Source organism: Salvelinus alpinus, chromosome 18 (genome assembly GCF_045679555.1).
Source record: "Salvelinus alpinus chromosome 18, SLU_Salpinus.1, whole genome shotgun sequence".
In the NCBI taxonomy this organism is placed as follows: domain Eukaryota; kingdom Metazoa; phylum Chordata; class Actinopteri; order Salmoniformes; family Salmonidae; genus Salvelinus; species Salvelinus alpinus.
In genome coordinates this window covers 31,069,963-31,086,899 of record NC_092103.1, presented here as the reverse complement: position 1 = coordinate 31,086,899, position 16,937 = coordinate 31,069,963, and the positions used below count along the sequence as shown (strand labels likewise).

General features: G+C 43.3%; 1 protein-coding gene across 1 annotated transcript in view; it reads left to right on the top strand.

Annotated features, from left to right (window-relative positions):
* Nucleotides 1-9,903, top strand: part of LOC139544184 (fibrinogen C domain-containing protein 1-like) — a 340,468-nt gene extending 330,565 nt beyond the window's left edge. Inside the window, exon 8 of the mRNA XM_071351005.1 lies at nucleotides 9,649-9,903. Coding sequence (XP_071207106.1) covers nucleotides 9,649-9,668 — 20 coding nt within the window. The 3' untranslated portion in view covers nucleotides 9,669-9,903. The remainder of the gene's footprint in view (nucleotides 1-9,648) is intronic.
* The last annotated feature ends 7,034 nt before the right edge of the window (nucleotides 9,904-16,937 follow it).

Here is a 16,937-nt window from a genome sequence, read left to right as displayed (position 1 = left end):
CCTGTTTGTTAGAAGTGTGTGACCAGAAAGCTAGCAACAGTTGGTTTTAATCCTGAATTGAACACAGATCCTCCCATCTTCAATTTTATCGATTATTTACGTAAAAAAATACTTAAAGTTGTATTACAAAAGTAGTTTGAGATTTTTTTGTAACCTTTGAGATATTTTGTAGTCACGTTTCACATTTGGAACCGGTGTTTTTCTGGATCAAACGCGCCAAATAAATGGACATTTTGGATATACAGTGGGGAGAACAAGTATTTGATACACTGCCGATTTTGCAGGTTTTCCTAATTACAAAGCATGTAGAGGTCTGTAATTTTTATCATAGGTAGACTTCAACTGTGAGAGACGGAATCTAAAACAAAAATCCAGAAAATCACATTGTATGATTTTTAAGTAATTAATTTGCATTTTATTGCATGACATAAGTATTTGATACATCAGAAAAGCAGAACTTAATATTTGGTACAGAAACCTTTGTTTGCAATTACAGAGATCATACGTTTCCTGTAGCTCTTGACCAGGTTTGCACACACTGCAGCAGGGATTTTGGCCCACTCCTCCATCCTCCCCTCAATACGGTGCAGTCGTCCTGTCCCCTTTGCAGAAAAGCATCCCCAAAGAATGATGTTTCACTCCATGCTTCACGGTTGGGATGGTGTTCTTGGGGTTGTACTCATCCTTCTTCTTCCTCCAAACACGGCGAGTGGAGTTTAGACCAAAAAGCTCTATTTTTGTCTCATCAGACCACATGACCTTCTCCCATTCCTCCTCTGGATCATCCAGATGGTCATTGGCAAACTTCAGACGGGCCTGGACATGCGCTGGCTTGAGCAGGGGGACCTTGCGTGTGCTGCAGGATTTTAATCCATGACGGCGTAGTATGTTACTAATGGTTTTCTTTGAGACTGTGGTCCCAGCTCTCTTCAGGTCATTGACCAGGTCCTGCCGTGTAGTTCTGGGCTGATCCCTCACCTTCCTCATGATCATTGATGCCCCACGAGGTGAGATCTTGCATGGAGCCCCAGACCGAGGGTGATTGACCGTCATCTTGAACTTCTTCCATTTTCTAATAATTGCGCTAACAGTTGTTGCCTTCTCACCTAGCTGCTTGCCTATTGTCCTGTAGCCCATCCCAGCCTTGTGCAGGTCTACAATTGTATCCCTGATGTCCTTACACAGCTCTCTGGTCTTGGCCATTGTGGAGAGGTTGGAGTCTGTTTGATTGAGTGTGTGGACAGGTGTCTTTTATACAGGTAACGAGTTCAAACAGGTGCAGTTAATACAGGTAATGAGTGGAGAACAGGAGGGCTTCTTAAAGAAAAACTAACAGGTCTGTGAGAGCCGGAATTCTTACTGGTTGGTAGGTGATCAAATACTTATGTCATGCAATAAAATGCAAATTAATTACTTAAAAATCATACAATGTGATTTTCTGGATTTTTTTTTCTGGTGAGAGATTCCGTCTCTCACAGTTGAAGTGTACCTATGATAAAAATTACAGACCTCTACATGCTTTGTAAGTAGGAAAACCTGCAAAATCGGCAGTGTATCAAATACTTGTTCTCCCCACTGTATATCGACGGAATTAATCGAACAAAAGGACCATTTGTGATGTTTATGGGACATATTGGAGTGCCAACAACAGAAGCTCGTCAAAGGTAAGGCATGAATTATATTTTTTATTTCTGCGTTTTGTGTCGCGCCTGCAGGGTTGAAATATTCTTCTCTCTCTTTGTTTACAATGGTGCTATCCTCAGATGAAAGCATCGTTTGCTTTCGCCGAAAAGCCTATTTGAATTCTGACATGTTGGCTGGATTCACAACCAGTGTAGCTTTAATTTGGTATCTTTCATGTGTGATTTAATGAAAGTTTGATTTTTATAGTAATTAATTTGAATTTGGCGCTCTGCATTTTCTCTGGCTTTTTGCCAAGTGAGACAGTAGTGTCCCGCCTAAACTCAAAGTTTTGGATATAAATATGAACTTTACCGAACAAAACATACATGTATTGTGTAACATGAAGTCCTATGAGTGTCATCTGATGAAGATCATCAAAGGTTAGTGATTAATTTTGTACTCTATTTCTGCTTTTTGTTACTCCTCTCTTTGGCTGGAAAAATTGCTGTCTTTTTCTATGACTTGGCTCTAACCTAACATAATCGTTCGGTGTGCTTTCGTCGTAAAACCTTTTTGAAATCGGACACTTTGGCTGGATTTACAACAAGTGTATCTTAAAAATGGTGTAAAATACCTGTATGTTTGAGGAATTTAAATTATGGGATTTCTGTTGTTTTGAATTTGGCGCCCTGCAGTTTCACTGGCTGTTGACTAGGTGGGACGCTACCGTTAACAGTCTGATGGCCTTGAGATAGAAGCTGTTTTTCAGTCTCTCGGTCCCTGCTTTGATGCACCTGTACTGACCTCGCCTTCTGGATGACAGCGGGGTAAACAGGCAGTGGCTCGGGTGGTTGTTGTCCTTGATGATCTTTTTGGCCTTCCTGTGACATCGGGTGGTGTAGGTGTCCTGGAGGGCAGGTAGTTTGCACCCGGTGATGCGTTGTGCAGACCTCACTACCCTCTGGAGAGCCTTACGGTTGTGGGCGGAGCAGCTGCCGTACCAGGTGGTGATACAGCCCGACAGGATGCTCTCGATTGTGCATCTGTAAAAGTTTGTGAGTGTTTTTGGTGACAAGCCCAAATTTCTTCAGCCTCCTAAGGTTGAAGAGGCGCTGCTGCGCCTTCTTCACCACGCTGTCTGTGTGGTTGGACCATTTCAGATTGTTTGTGATGTGTACGCCGAGGAACTTAAAACTTTCCACCCTTGTCCCGTCAATGTAGATTGGGGGCTGCTCCCTCTGCTGTTTCCTGAAGTCCACGATCATCTCCTTTGTTTTGTTGACATTGAGTGTGAGGTTAGTTTCCTGACACCACACTCCGAGGGCCCTCACCTCCTCCCTGTAGGCCGTCTCGTCGTTGTTGGTAATCAAGCCTACCACTGTAGTGTCGTCTGCAAACTTGATGATTGAGTTGGAGGCGTGCATGGCCACGCAGTCGTGGGTGAACAGAGAGTACAGGAGAGGGCTGAGAACGCACCCTTGTGGGGACCCAGTGTTGAGGATCAGTGGGGTGGAGATATTGTTACCTACCCTCACCACCTGGGGTCAGCCCGTCAGGAAGTCCAGGACCCAGTTTCACAGGGCGGAGTCGAGAACCAGGGTCTCGAGCTTAGTGGCGAGTTTAGAGGGTACTATGGTGTTAAATGCTGAGCTGTAATCGATGAACAGCATTCTTACATAGGTATTCCGTTTGTCCAGATGGGTTAGTGCAGTGTGATGGCGATTGTGTCGTCTGTGGACCTATTGGGGCGGTAAGCAAATTGGAATGGGTCTAGGGTGTCAGGTAGAGTGGAGGTGATATAGTCCTTGACTAGTCTCTCAAAGCACTTCATGATGATGGAAGTGAGTGCTACAGGTCGGTAGTCATTTAGCTCAGTTACCTTAGCTTTGTTGGGAACAGGAACAATGGTGGCCCTCTTGAAGCATGTGAGAACAGCAGACTGGGATAAGGATTGATTGAATATGTCTGTAAACACACCAGCCAGCTGGTCTGTGCATGCTCTGAGGACGCGGCCGGGGATGCCGTCTGGGCCTGCAGCCTTGCGAGGGTTAACACGTTTAAATGTTTTACTCACGTTGGCTACAGTGAAGGAGAGCCTGCAGGTTTTGGTAGCGGGCCGTGTCAGTGGCACTGTATTGTCCTCAAAGCGAGCAAAAAAATTGTTTAGTCTGTCTGGGAGCAAGGCATCGTGGTCCGCAACGGGGCTGGTTTTCTTTTATAGTCCATGATTTTTTTATTTTTTTATTTCACCTTTATTTAACCAGGTAGGCTAGTTGAGAACAAGTTCTCATTTGCAACTGCGACCTGGCCAAGATAAAGCATAGCAGTGTGAACAGACAACACAGAGTTACACATGGAGTAAACAATAAACAAGTCAATAACATGGTAGAAAAAAAGAGAATCTATATACAATGTGTGCAAAAGGCATGAGGTAGGCAATAAATCGAATAATTACAATTTAGCAGATTAACACTGGAGTGATAAATCATCAGATGATCATGTGCAAGAAGAGATACTGGTGTGCAAAAGAGCAGAAAAGTAAATAAATAAAAGCAGTATGGGGGGTGAGGTAGGTAAATTGGGTGGGTAGTTTACAGATGGACTATGTACAGCTGCAGCGATCGGTTAGCTGCTCGGATAGCAGATTTTTAAAGTTGTTGAGGGAGATAAAAGTCTCCAACTTCAGAGATTTTTGCAATTCGTTCCAGTCGCAGGCAGCAGAGAACTGGAAGGAAAGGCGTCCAAATGAGGTTTTAGCTTTAGGGATGATCAGTGAGATACACCTGCTGGAGCGCGTGCTGCGGGTGGGTGTAGCCATCGTGACCAGTGAACTGAGATAAGGCGGCACTTTACCTAGCATAGCCTTGTAGATGACCTGGAGCCAGTGGGTCTGACGACGAACATGTAGCGAGGGCCAGCCGACTAGGGCATACAGGTCGCAGTGGTGGGTCGTATAAGGTGCTTTAGTAACAAAACGAATGGCACTGTGATAAACTGCATCCAGTTTGCTGAGTAGAGTGTTGGAAGCTATTTTGTAGATGACATCGCCGAAGTCAAGGATCGGTAGGATAGTCAGTTTTACTAGGGTAAGTTTGGCGGCGTGAGTGAAGGAGGCTTTGTTGCGGAATAGAAAGCCGATTCTTGATTTGATTTTGGATTGGAGATGTTTGATATGAGTCTGGAAGGAGAGTTTGCAGTCTAGCCAGACACCTAGGTACTTATAGATGTCCACATATTCTAGGTCGGAACCGTCCAGGGTGGTGATGCTAGTCGGGCGTGCGGGTGCAGGCAGCGAACGGTTGAAAAGCATGCATTTGGTTTTACTAGCGTTTAAGAGCAGTTGGAGGCCACGGAAGGAGTGTTGTATGGCATTGAAGCTCGTTTGGAGGTTAGATAGCACAGTGTCCAAGGAAGGGCCGGAAGTATATAGAATGGTGTCGTCTGCGTAGAGGTGGATCAGGGAATCGCCCGCAGCAAGAGCAACATCATTGATGTATACAGAGAAAAGAGTCGGCCCGAGAATTGAACCCTGTGGTACCCCCATAGAGACTGCCAGAGGACCGGACAACATGCCCTCCGATTTGACACACTGAACTCTGTCTGCAAAGTAGTTGGTGAACCAGGCAAGGCAGTCATTAGAAAAACCGAGGCTACTGAGTCTGCCGATAAGAATATGGTGATTGACAGAGTCGAAAGCCTTGGCCAGGTCGATGAAGACGGCTGCACAGTAATGTCTTTTATCGATGGCGGTTATGATGTCGTTTAGTACCTTGAGCGTGGCTGAGGTGCACCCGTGACCGGCTCGGAAACCGGATTGCACAGCGGAGAAGGTACGGTGGGATTCGAGATGGTCAGTGATCTGTTTGTTGACTTGGCTTTCGAAGACCTTAGATAGGCAGGGCAGGATGGATATAGGTCTGTAACAGTTTGGGTCCAGGGTGTCTCCCCCTTTGAAGAGGGGGATGACCGCGGCAGCTTTCCAATCCTTGGGGATCTCAGATGATACGAAGGAGAGGTTGAACAGGCTGGTAATAGGGGGTGCCACAATGGCGGCGGACAGTTTCAGAAATAGGGGGTCCAGATTGTCAAGCCCAGCTGATTTGTATGGGTCCAGGTTTTCCAGCTCTTTCAGAACATCTGCTATCTGGATTTGGGTAAAGGAGAAGCTGGGGAGGCTTGGGCGAGTAGCAGCGGGGGGGGCGGGGCTGTTGGCCAAGGTTGGAGTCGCCAGGAGGAAGGCATGGCCAGCCATTGAGAAATGCTTGTTGAAGTCTTCGATTATCACGGATTTATCGGTGGTGACCGTGTTACCTAGCCTCAGTGCAGTGGGCAGCTGGGAGGAGGTGCTCTTGTTCTCCATGGACTTTACAGTATCCCAGAACTTTTTGGAGTTAGAGCTACAGGATGCGAATTTCTGCTTGAAAAAGCTGGCCTTTGCTTTCCTGACTGACTGCGTGTATTGGTTCCTGACTTCCCTGAACAGTTGCATATCGCGGGGGCTCTTCGATGCTATTGCAGTTCGCCACAGGATATTTTTGTGCTGGTCGAGGGCAGTCAGGTCTGGAGTGAACCAAGGGCTATATCTGTTCTTGGTTCTGCATTTTTGAACGGAGCATGCTTGTCTAATATGGTGAGGAAGTAACATTTAAAGAATGACCAGGCATCCTCAACTGACGGGATGAGGTCAATATCCTTCCAGGGTACCCGGGCCAGGTCGATTAGAAAGGCCTGCTCGCAGAAGTGTTTTAGGGAGCGTTTGACAGTGATGAGGGGTGGTCGTTTGACCGCGGACCCGTGGCGGATACAGGCAATGAGGCAGTGATCGCTGAGATCTTGATTGAAGACAGCAGAGGTGTATTTGGAGGGCAGGTTGGTCAGGATAATGTCTATTAGGGTGCCCATGTTTACGGATTTAGGGTTGTACCTGGTGGGTTCCTTGATGATTTGTGTGAGATTGAGGGCATCAAGCTTGGATTGTAGAACTGCCGGGGTGTTAAGCATATCCCAGTTTAGGTCACCTAACAGAACAAACTCTGAAGCTAGATGGGGAGCGATCAATTCACAGATGGTGTCCAGGGCACAGCTGGGAGCTGAGGGGGGTCGGTAGCAGGCGGCAACAGTGAGAGACTTATTTCTGGAGAGATTCATTTTTAAAATTAGAAGTTCGAACTGTTTGGGCATAGACCTGGAAAGTATGACAGAACTTTGCAGGCTATCTCTGCAGTAGATTGCAACTCCTCCCCCTCCTCCTCCCCTACCAGGGCCTTATATGCGTCGCGGAAGTTAGAATAACAGTGATCTAGGGTTTTGCCAGCCCTGGTAGCACAATCGATATGCTGATAGAATTTGGGGAGCCTTGTTTTCCGATTAGCCTTGTTAAAATCCCCAGCTACAATAAATGCAGCCTCAGGATATGTGGTTTCCAGTTTACATAGAGTCAAATTAAGTTCTTTCAGGGCCGTCGATGTGTCTTCTTGGGGGGGAATATACACGACTGATTATGATTTAAGAGAATTGGAAATGATGCAGACATTTACATTGATAGAAACCACAATATATCTGAAATTTTAAAGCTGATATACTCCCCCCCCCAAAGAAACATCACACAAAGTTTGGTCTGAACTTCACTCACGCTGCTAATAGACTGCATGTTATTGTCATGGTACCATATTTAAAAGCCAGAAATAATGGATTTTCAAGCATGCCCTCACTGCTCTTGACATGTCCCAGATTCAGCACAGTCTCTCAATTAATAGTTCGCTATTTAAATGTGGTTTCACATCCATAATATCTCCATTGGATACAAGGGGAGATGGTACAAACACAATTAGAATAGGAACAAATACACCACAGAAACAAATGCACATATCACACAAATGGACACTGCACACAGGCCACACACACACACACACACACACAAATGGACACTGCACACACAGGCATCTCTCTCTCTCTCTCTCTCTCTCTCTCTCTCTCTCTCTCTCTCTCTCTCTCTCTCTCTCTCTCTCTCTCTCCACCCCCCTCCCTTCGTCCCTCTCTCTCTTGCACACAGAGAGAGGGAGAGAGGTCCATCCTCCTACACCTGCCCAAAATATTTGTAGAATGACACTGTAGTGTATGGACTTCAATGTTGTGGCTAACACAAACCCAATGTAGACGGCTCCACTTTTCTGCCTGGCAGGGAGTAAATTGAAAATTGTCTGAGCCTGCGGTAGACCCTGATCGCAGAATATAAATCAGCTCAGACAGAATGGGATAGAGAGGCTCGTTCATCTACACCACAGGACGCAAATGTGTGTACGTATTGTATATGTGTGCGTGTGTGCCCCTATGTGCATTTGCGTGCATGTGTGTGTGTGTTCCTCAGTTTGTTTGCACTCATAGACACATCGAACCATTCCCAGGAGATTATGGATGGTTGATATGGTATGTGATCATAAGTCTAGTCTGTTGGTCTTCCATATCATCTGTATTATTATACTGTGTTTGCAGTGGTAGCTAGATCATCCATATAATCTGTATGCTTGATTAACAAGAAGGTAAGCTTTATTTTGATGTATTACACTTATATTTTTGTGAATGTTGAATATTGATATTTCTGTAGTTTGAATTTGGCGCTCTGCAATTTCACAGGATGTTGTCAAATCGATCCCGCTAAAGGGATTGGCGCGTGAAGGGATCACTAAGAGATTTTAACAGACCAATAACAAAGGGAGTTCCAAACCTCTCTGCCAATAACAGGTCGTTTTTAGTTTTCTTCTCCCCACTCAGACCACGCCCAGACAGTCCTAGCAAAATTCTTGCTTGAGAAATTGCTCTTTGCTCATAAGATATTTTTTTACATTTCTGACCATTTTAATTGAAAACAATCCCAGTAAGGTACTTAATTGTTACCCAGAAATGATTTGCTATTGAAATAAAAATGGCTATATCGGACCATTAACTGCATCATTGTGTTTACTTTGACTGAATGCATTGTTGTGTGTATTCTAGAGTTGTTTAGAGTCACCTTTACTCCTATCAATGTTATTACAAGTGTACTCTGACTCAATACTACATAAATTGACTTTGATCAGGGTTAAATTAACTCACCAAACACAGAAAAATGCTATTGTAACCCTAATACCACAGCCTGAAACTGCTGGTTTGCTGGCCACATCAGGCCTGCAAGTAACATTATGCTGACTTGCAAGTAATGCTAAATGTCTATTGTGTGGTTATTGAAGAACTATATATTTTATTCACCCACAACCTGCATTCAGAATGACTGCCAGGGTTAGAAAGATGAATGAATGAGACTACCAAAACCATCTAAACTGGAACAATCATTTCAGTACCGGGTGCAATATGTCAACTAACCGATTGGATGCATAAGATTCATTAATCAATCAATGTACATGCAAAACACCCAGAAATTGAAACAAACAATTCTACAAATCTAACTGCAATAAAGCATGATGGGAAATATGATAATGATGGGCTAGGTTTTGAGTGTTTTGAGTGTACACACAGTAAAGAATATCTCAATCACTCTCAACTGTGGTAATTAACAGCAACAGCGGGGTTCTTTTACACCACTGAGTTAATTCAACACTTTTCAAGTAAAATAATAATGACTCTCCATTATTTCCTGTGTATTTGTGGAGGACGCCTATATATTAGCTATTGCAGAGCGATTAACACACACTTAGGTTATTTTTGTTTTTTAAACAACTAATTGTTATATTTGTTCCTTGTATAATGACAAACCGGGGCGTAGGTTTAACTACTTTTAATGAACATATACTTCAGCTAGAAAACAAATTGTTTAGCCATGCAAGGCATTCTTTAACCACCTGCCCCGCCCGCATAGCCTGCTGGATAACGTAGTCTAAATGTTATTAACGCATAACAACACATCTTCCTTCCTTTAAAAGAAAACTACTTTTCTATGTAACTACATATGTCACATCACATTTGTTTACTCAACCTGCATAACACGCAATTTTCAATAACACACATTTCTTTCCCCAAATATATATACAGTGGGGAGAACAAGTATTTGAGACCTGAACCCAATAGAAAATCTTTGGAGTGCGCTGAAAGTCCGTATTGCCCAGCGACAGCCCCGAAACCTGAAGGATCTGGAGAAGGTCTGTATGGAGGAGTGGGACAAAATCCCTGCTGCAGTGTGTGCAAACCTGGTCAAGAACTCCAGGAAACGTATGATCTCTGTAATTGCAAACAAAGGTTTCTGTACCAAATATTAAGTTCTGCTTTTCTGATGTATCAAATACTTATGTCTTGCAATAAAATGCAAATTAATTACTTAAAAATCATACAATGTGTTTTTCTGGATTTTTGTTTTAGATTCCGTCTCTCACAGTTGAAGTGTACCTATGATAAAAATTACAGACCTCTACATGCTTTGTAAGTAGGAAAACCTGCAAAATCGGCAGTGTATCAAATACTTGTTCTCCCCACTGTATATATTTTTTTGCTACATTGCTCTCATCACTTAAGAGGCAATAAACATATTCTGTGTAAGGGGTGTGTAAATGGTGGCAGGGAAGTCAAACGCAGGAGAGCAGAACGTGGTGAATAGCCGGAGCAGTTTAATATATAAAACTAACGGCATATAACACAACAAACACATGGGTACAAAACCCGTAGCGCACCAGTAACACATAGCACGATCACTTACAAATAAACAATTCCCGACAAGGACATGGGGGGAAACAGAGGGAACATATACAACATGTAATTAGGGAATTGAAACCAGGTGATTGTGAAAACAAGACAAAACAAATGGAACATGAAATATGGATCGGCGATGGCTAGAAGACCGGTGACGTCGACCACCGAACATCGCCCGAACAAGGAGAGGAACCGACTTCGGAAGAAGTCGTGACATTCTGATGTATTATTATTTTTTCAACTAAATATAGTCTGTCCAACAATACACTATTGTGGCTCTATTTCATTTCACATTAAACAAAACATTCAGTCCAGGTGCTCCCTTTTTGTTTCGTTGTCATTCAGGGTGTTCTGACTGAATTTCCATTTCTAAAGGTATTTGACGCTTCAGCAGTATTCTCCCGATGATCCTCAGTCCCTTGAGTGAATGGCTGAAGCCTTAGATTCACTCTGTTTCGCCTCGGTTGTGATCCATGCTCTGTTTGGATCTCATAGGATCGCGGTGCAACTTCTCTCTGCACGCACCCTTGCTGCATCCAGGTTCCTGTAGTGATGTCTCGGAGTCGTACATGATCTCCAGGTTTCAGTTCAGGTAAGTGTCTTGCACTTTTGTCGTGTCGCTGTTTTTGTATGTCTTTCTGTTCTTCTTTCGCGAGTTTGACTTTGTGAGCACCTCTGGGTGTTAGCAAGTCCTCATGGATGGGTAGGTTGGTTCTGATGCGACGTCCCATCAACATTTGTGCAGGTGAAAGTCCGTTCTGCAGCAGTGCGCTGAGGTAGATCATCAGATTTTTTAGGAAATCCTCCTTTCCATCGTGTGCCTTTTTCATTAGACCTTTGACAATTTTGACTGAACTCTCTGCTAAGCCGTTGGACCTTGGGTAGTTAGGGCTGGAGTCGTTGTGTTGGAATCCCCAGTCGTTAGCGAATGATCAGAATTCGGAACTTGAGAACTGCGGGCCATTGTCCGAGTAAAGTTAAGACACAACCCCATGTCTTGCAAAGACTGATTTCAGGTAGGTGATTACAGCTTTGCTAGAGGTAGTTGGCAGTGTTGCTACTTCAGGGTAGTTTGAGTAGTAGTCAGTAACAACAATGTGACTTTTGCCATTGCAGTCAAAAAGGTCAACTCCAACTTTGTAGTAGGGTCTGTTGGGTACTGGATGAGGCATTAGCGGCTCTGCTTGCTGCTTTGGCCTGTAGGTCAAACACAGTTCACATGAAACAGTGGTCTGATTGATTTCCTGGTTCATTCTTGGCCAGTACATTACTTCTCGTGCTCGTCGTTTGCATTTTTCCTCACCCAAGTGGCCCTCATGTATTTTCTGTAGCATTTCTTTGCGTAGTGTCATGGGAATGACAATCTTGTTGCCTTTGAACACTATGTCATCCACAATGGTGAGCTCTGCTCTGCACATCCAGTAATCCTGTATTCTCCTTGGACAGTTATTTTTCTCTGCGGGCCATCCTATCAGTGTTGTTTCTTTCAACTCTGTCATTGTTTGGTCAGCTGTGGTCTCTCTTTTGATCTGCTCCATTCTCTCAGAAGACACAGGAGGTGATGCTACGATCATGTCGACGTAGGCCTGAATCTCAGTGTTTTTCTGTGTGTCGAAGCTCTCTTTCTTGTCGACTACTCGAGAAAGAGTGTTGGCGGCAAGCATGAACTTTCCCGGGTTATAGATCATCTTCACATCATACGTTTGCAGTCTGATCAACATTCTCTGGATTCTCATTGGACAATCATTCAGTGGATTAGACATCATTGACACCAATGGTTTGTGGTCAGTTTCTACTTCGAAGTCTCGTCCGTCGACGTATTGGTGAAACCTTTCGCAAGCGTATGTGCTAGCCAGTAGTTCTTTCTCTATTTGTGCATACCTTGTCGCTGCGCCTGTCAAGGCTCTGGACACATAAGCGACGGGTTGCCATGTGTCGTCATGCTGTTGCAGAAGAACTGCTCCCAGGCCAAACTGTGACGCGTCTGCAGAAATCCTTGTGCTTTTCTCTGGATCATAGAACCTGAGCACTGGCTCTTCTGTGATTGTCTTCTTTAGGTTTCTGAAGCAGTTTTCCTGTTCATGGGACCATTCCCATTAATTTTTCTGTTCCAGAAGACATCTGAGTGGAGCGGACTGTGCTGACAGTTGAGGTATGAACTTTGCAAGGTAGGTGATCATGCCCATGAAGCGTCTCACGTCGTCCTTGTTCTTGGGGCGCACCATGTTGTTGATGGCTGATGTTTTCCTCAGGTCTGGTTTGACTCCATCCTCTGAAATACATCTTCTACGAAGGTAAGTGTTTTCACACCAAACTCGCATTTGTCCTTGTTTAGTTTTAGGTTGACTTACCCTGTCAGGTCCAGCACTTGTCTCACTCTCGCGGCGTGTTCTTCTTTTGTGAACGCCCAGACGATGATGTCATGCATCATGGTCTCCACTCCAGGAATGTGCTCGAAGAGCATGTGGATTGTCTTGTGGTAGACCTCTGGCAGTGAGAGAATCCCATATGGTAGACGAAGAAATCTGTACCTGCCCTCAGGTGTGTTGAATGTGCATAGCCTTGAGCTTGCATCGTCTAGCTTCATTTGCCAGAATCCTGATGAGGCATCAAGCTTACTGAACCACTTTGCTCCAGCAAACTGCGACATCTCTTCTCTGGTTGGCAACTTGAAATGCTCACTCTTGATTGCTTTGTTGAGATCTCTCGGGTCTAGACATATCCTGAGATCGCCGTTCTTTTTCACCTCAATAACCAGTGAGCTTACCCAGTCTGTAGGTTCATCCATTGTTGTGATGATGTCCATCTTTTCCACGTGTACGAGTTCCTCCTTGAGCTTTTTCCTCAGTGCAAATAGATTTTCTGCATGCATGCACAACTGGAGTAATTTTATCATCAGTACATATTTTGTGTTTTCCTGGTAAACATCCAAGACCCTCAAACACATCCTCATACTCAGCCAGTATCGATTCTTGGTAATTTTCAGTCTGTGATGTCACTACATACACTCTTTTCAACAAATTGAGCTTTTCACATGCATTGATTCCTAGAATAGGCTGTACACTCTTTTCCACGATCAGCAGCTGTGCTCTGAACTGTTTTCCTTTGTGCTGTAAAGTTACTATGCAGCTACCTTTGACTGGTACGTTCTCCCCAGTATAACCAGTAACCTTAATTTTCACCTGGTGTATTTTGCTCTTCACCTTCAGTGTTTTGTAGTCATCCAGCGACAACAGGTTTATCTGTGCTCCAGTATCAAGTTTGAATGGTATTATAGTTTCAGTCACAGTCAATGGCACAATCCATTCAGCATTTACTGCATTGCATATCTCCACAGAATCAACAAAGAATTCTTCAATCTCCTCCTTGACTGTGTGAACCTTTTTCTTTGTAGCCTCAGCTTTGCAGCATTTTGAGAAATGATTATTTTCCCCACAGTTGTTACATGATTTGCCATATGCAGGGCAATTTTTGGGCTTGTGGATGAATCCACATTTTCCACATGTAGTGTAATTTCTCTCTTTTGCTTGTTTTTGTTTTGTAAGGCGTTGTGTGTGGTGCTCCCCTCTTTTTTATTGCATGCACTGATGTCTCATCCCTGCACAGCTCTTTAGCTTGTGCTCTGGTGGTTTCAGCTGCTCGACACATATTCACTGCTATATCTTCTTATGGCTGCAGCCCGACACCGGTACACTTATGACAACATCCAGCTCAAGTGCAGGGCGCGAAATTCAAAATCTATTTTTTTTTTTATATTTAACTTTCACACATTAACAAGTCCAATACAGCATATGAAAGGTACACATCTTGTGAATCAAGCCAACATGTCCGATTTTTAAAATGTTTTACAGGGAAGACAAAATATGTAAATCTATTAGCTAACCACGTTAGCAAAAGACACCACTTTTCTAACTCCATCAGTTTCTTACTCCATCACTAGCTATCACAAATTCGACCAAATAAAGAAATAAATAGCCACTAACCAAGAAAAAACTTCATCAGATGACAGTCTGATAACATATTTATTGTATAGCATATGTTTTGTTCGAAAAATTTGCATATTTCAGGTATAAATCATAGTTTACATTTCAGCTACAATCAGAAATTGCACCGAAAGCAGCCATAATATTTACAGACACCAACGTCAAATACCTAATTACTCATCATAAAACATTTCTGAAAAATACATAGTGTGCAGCAATTGAAAGACAGGCATCTTGTGATTCCAGACAATATTTCCGATTTATTAAATGTTTTACAGCGAAAACAAAATGTAGCGCTATATTAGCGTAGCCACAATAGCCAGAAACACTTGGGCGCCCACGACCAGTTCACATGCACAACAGATATATGAAATAACATCATAAATTGGGTCTTACTTTTGCTGATCTTTCATCAGAATGTTGAACAAGGTGTCCTTTGTCCAGATGAGTCGTTGTTTGGATTCAGAATGGCAACTTTCCCTCTTCATTTAGCATGGGCACTAGCCGAGTGGCACGGATCTCTCCAACGTAAACAAAGTCAGAGAACGGAACACGGCAAAACTCCCGAAAAAATTCAAATAATCTGATTAAACTATATTGAAAAAACATACATTACGATGATATGGTCACATGTATCAAATAAAATCCGAGCCGGAGATAGTTGTCGTCCATAACGGCAGCAAAACAGAAGGCAATCCCACTTCCAAGTCGCGCGCTTCAGAGTACCGGAAGTGGGCGGTCAAAGAAATAGCTTTTATTCCACCTCAGACCAAGATAAACACAACATTTCTTCTCTCACATCCTCTTGACACCCAGAGGAAGGCGTATGAAGTGTACGTAGGCTCCTACGTGTCATGACCATGTATAGGCAGAAAGTTGAACAGAGCATAGATTTCTGACATTCTACTTCCTGGTCAGGGAAAGTGCTGCCAAATGACTTCTGTTTCACTCAGAGAAATAATTCAAACGGTTTTAGAAACTAGAGAGTGTTTTCTATCCAATAGTAATAATAATATGCATATTGTACGAGCAAGAATTGAGTACGAGGCCGTTTGAAATGGGCACCTTTTATCTGGCTACTCAATACTTTCCCTTGCAGCCATAACAGGATATCCAAAGTTAAATCTTGCTAACGCAGCAATCTCTCCTTAAGTCCATTATCAAGTATGCCACAGACTATCCTGTCTTTCACTAGTGAGTCTTTCAGATTTTCAAATTCACACGTTTTGCTCAGTGTGTTGAGCTCAGCAAAATACTGGTTAAAACTGAGTCCCTGTTCATGATCATGAGAGAAAAACTTGTATCTCTCAAACGTGACATTCTGGCTTGGTACAAAGTACTCCTCAAATTTAGCAATTAGCACGGTCAATATCAAGCTTTCCTCGTCTTGCTGAAAACTATTGTAAATGTCCAATAACATGCAGAAAAATGGAAGCTTTTAATTTATCATCATCTCCCCCTGCTCCACTGGCTGACAGGTAGATATTGAATCTCTGCTTGAAACGTTTCCAATTGTCAGCTAGATTGCCTGTTAAAAACTTCTTATGGATAGGGGGCAGCATTTTCACGTTTGGATGAAAAGCGTGCCCAGAGTAAACGGCCTGCTCCTCAGTCCCAGTTGCTAATATATGCATATTATTAGTAGATTTGGATAGAAAACACTCTGAAGTTTCTGAAACTGTTTGAACGATGTCTGTGAGTATAACAGAACTCATATGGCAGGCAAAAACCTGAGACAAAATCCACCAGGAAGTGGGAAATCTGAGGTTGGTCGTTTTTCAACTCATTCCCTATTGAAGATACAGTGGGATATGGGTCATGTTGCACTTCCTAAGGCTTCCACTAGATGTCAACAGTCTTTAGACCCTTGTCTGATGCTTCTACTGTGAAGTGGGGCCGAATGAGAGGGGAATGAGTCAGAGGTCTGCCAGAATGCTTAGAGCTCGTGACGTTCGTTCACGTGAGAGCTAGCTCTGTTCCATTTGCTTTTCTGAAGACAAAGGAATTCTATACTTCGTTTGACATGTTTCTTCGACCTGTAATATAACTTTTGGGACTTTTTGGACTTTTCGTCCGTACTTTCCGCTGGACTTGCATCCGCGTCGTGAGTTTGGATTTGTTTACCAAACGCGCTAACAAAAGGAGGTATTTGGACATAAATTATGAACTTTATGGTACAAGTCAAACATTTATTGTGGAACTGGGATTCCTGGGAGTGCATTCTGAAGAAGATCATCAAAGGTAAGTGAATATTTATAATGCTATTTCTGACTTATGTTGACTCCAACATGGCGGATATCTTCTTGGGTTGTGTTGGTCTCTGAGCGCCGTACTCAGATTATTCCATGGTTTGCTTTTTCCTATTTTTTTTTTAGAAATATGACACAGCGGTTGCATTAAGGAGAAGCATATCTTTTGATATAGAAGATGGAGAAGAATGTGTGATCAACAGGGATAGATAGACATTTCTTCACAAGGTATCTCTACCTGAAAACACAGGATCTAAGTCAGTGGTTCCCAAACTTTTTATGGTCCTGTACCCCTTCAAACATTCAACCTCCAGCTGGTACCCCCTCTAGCACCAGGGTTAGTGTAAGCCTGCCACAAACACACTATACGATACATTTATTAAACATAAGAATGAGTGTGAGTTTT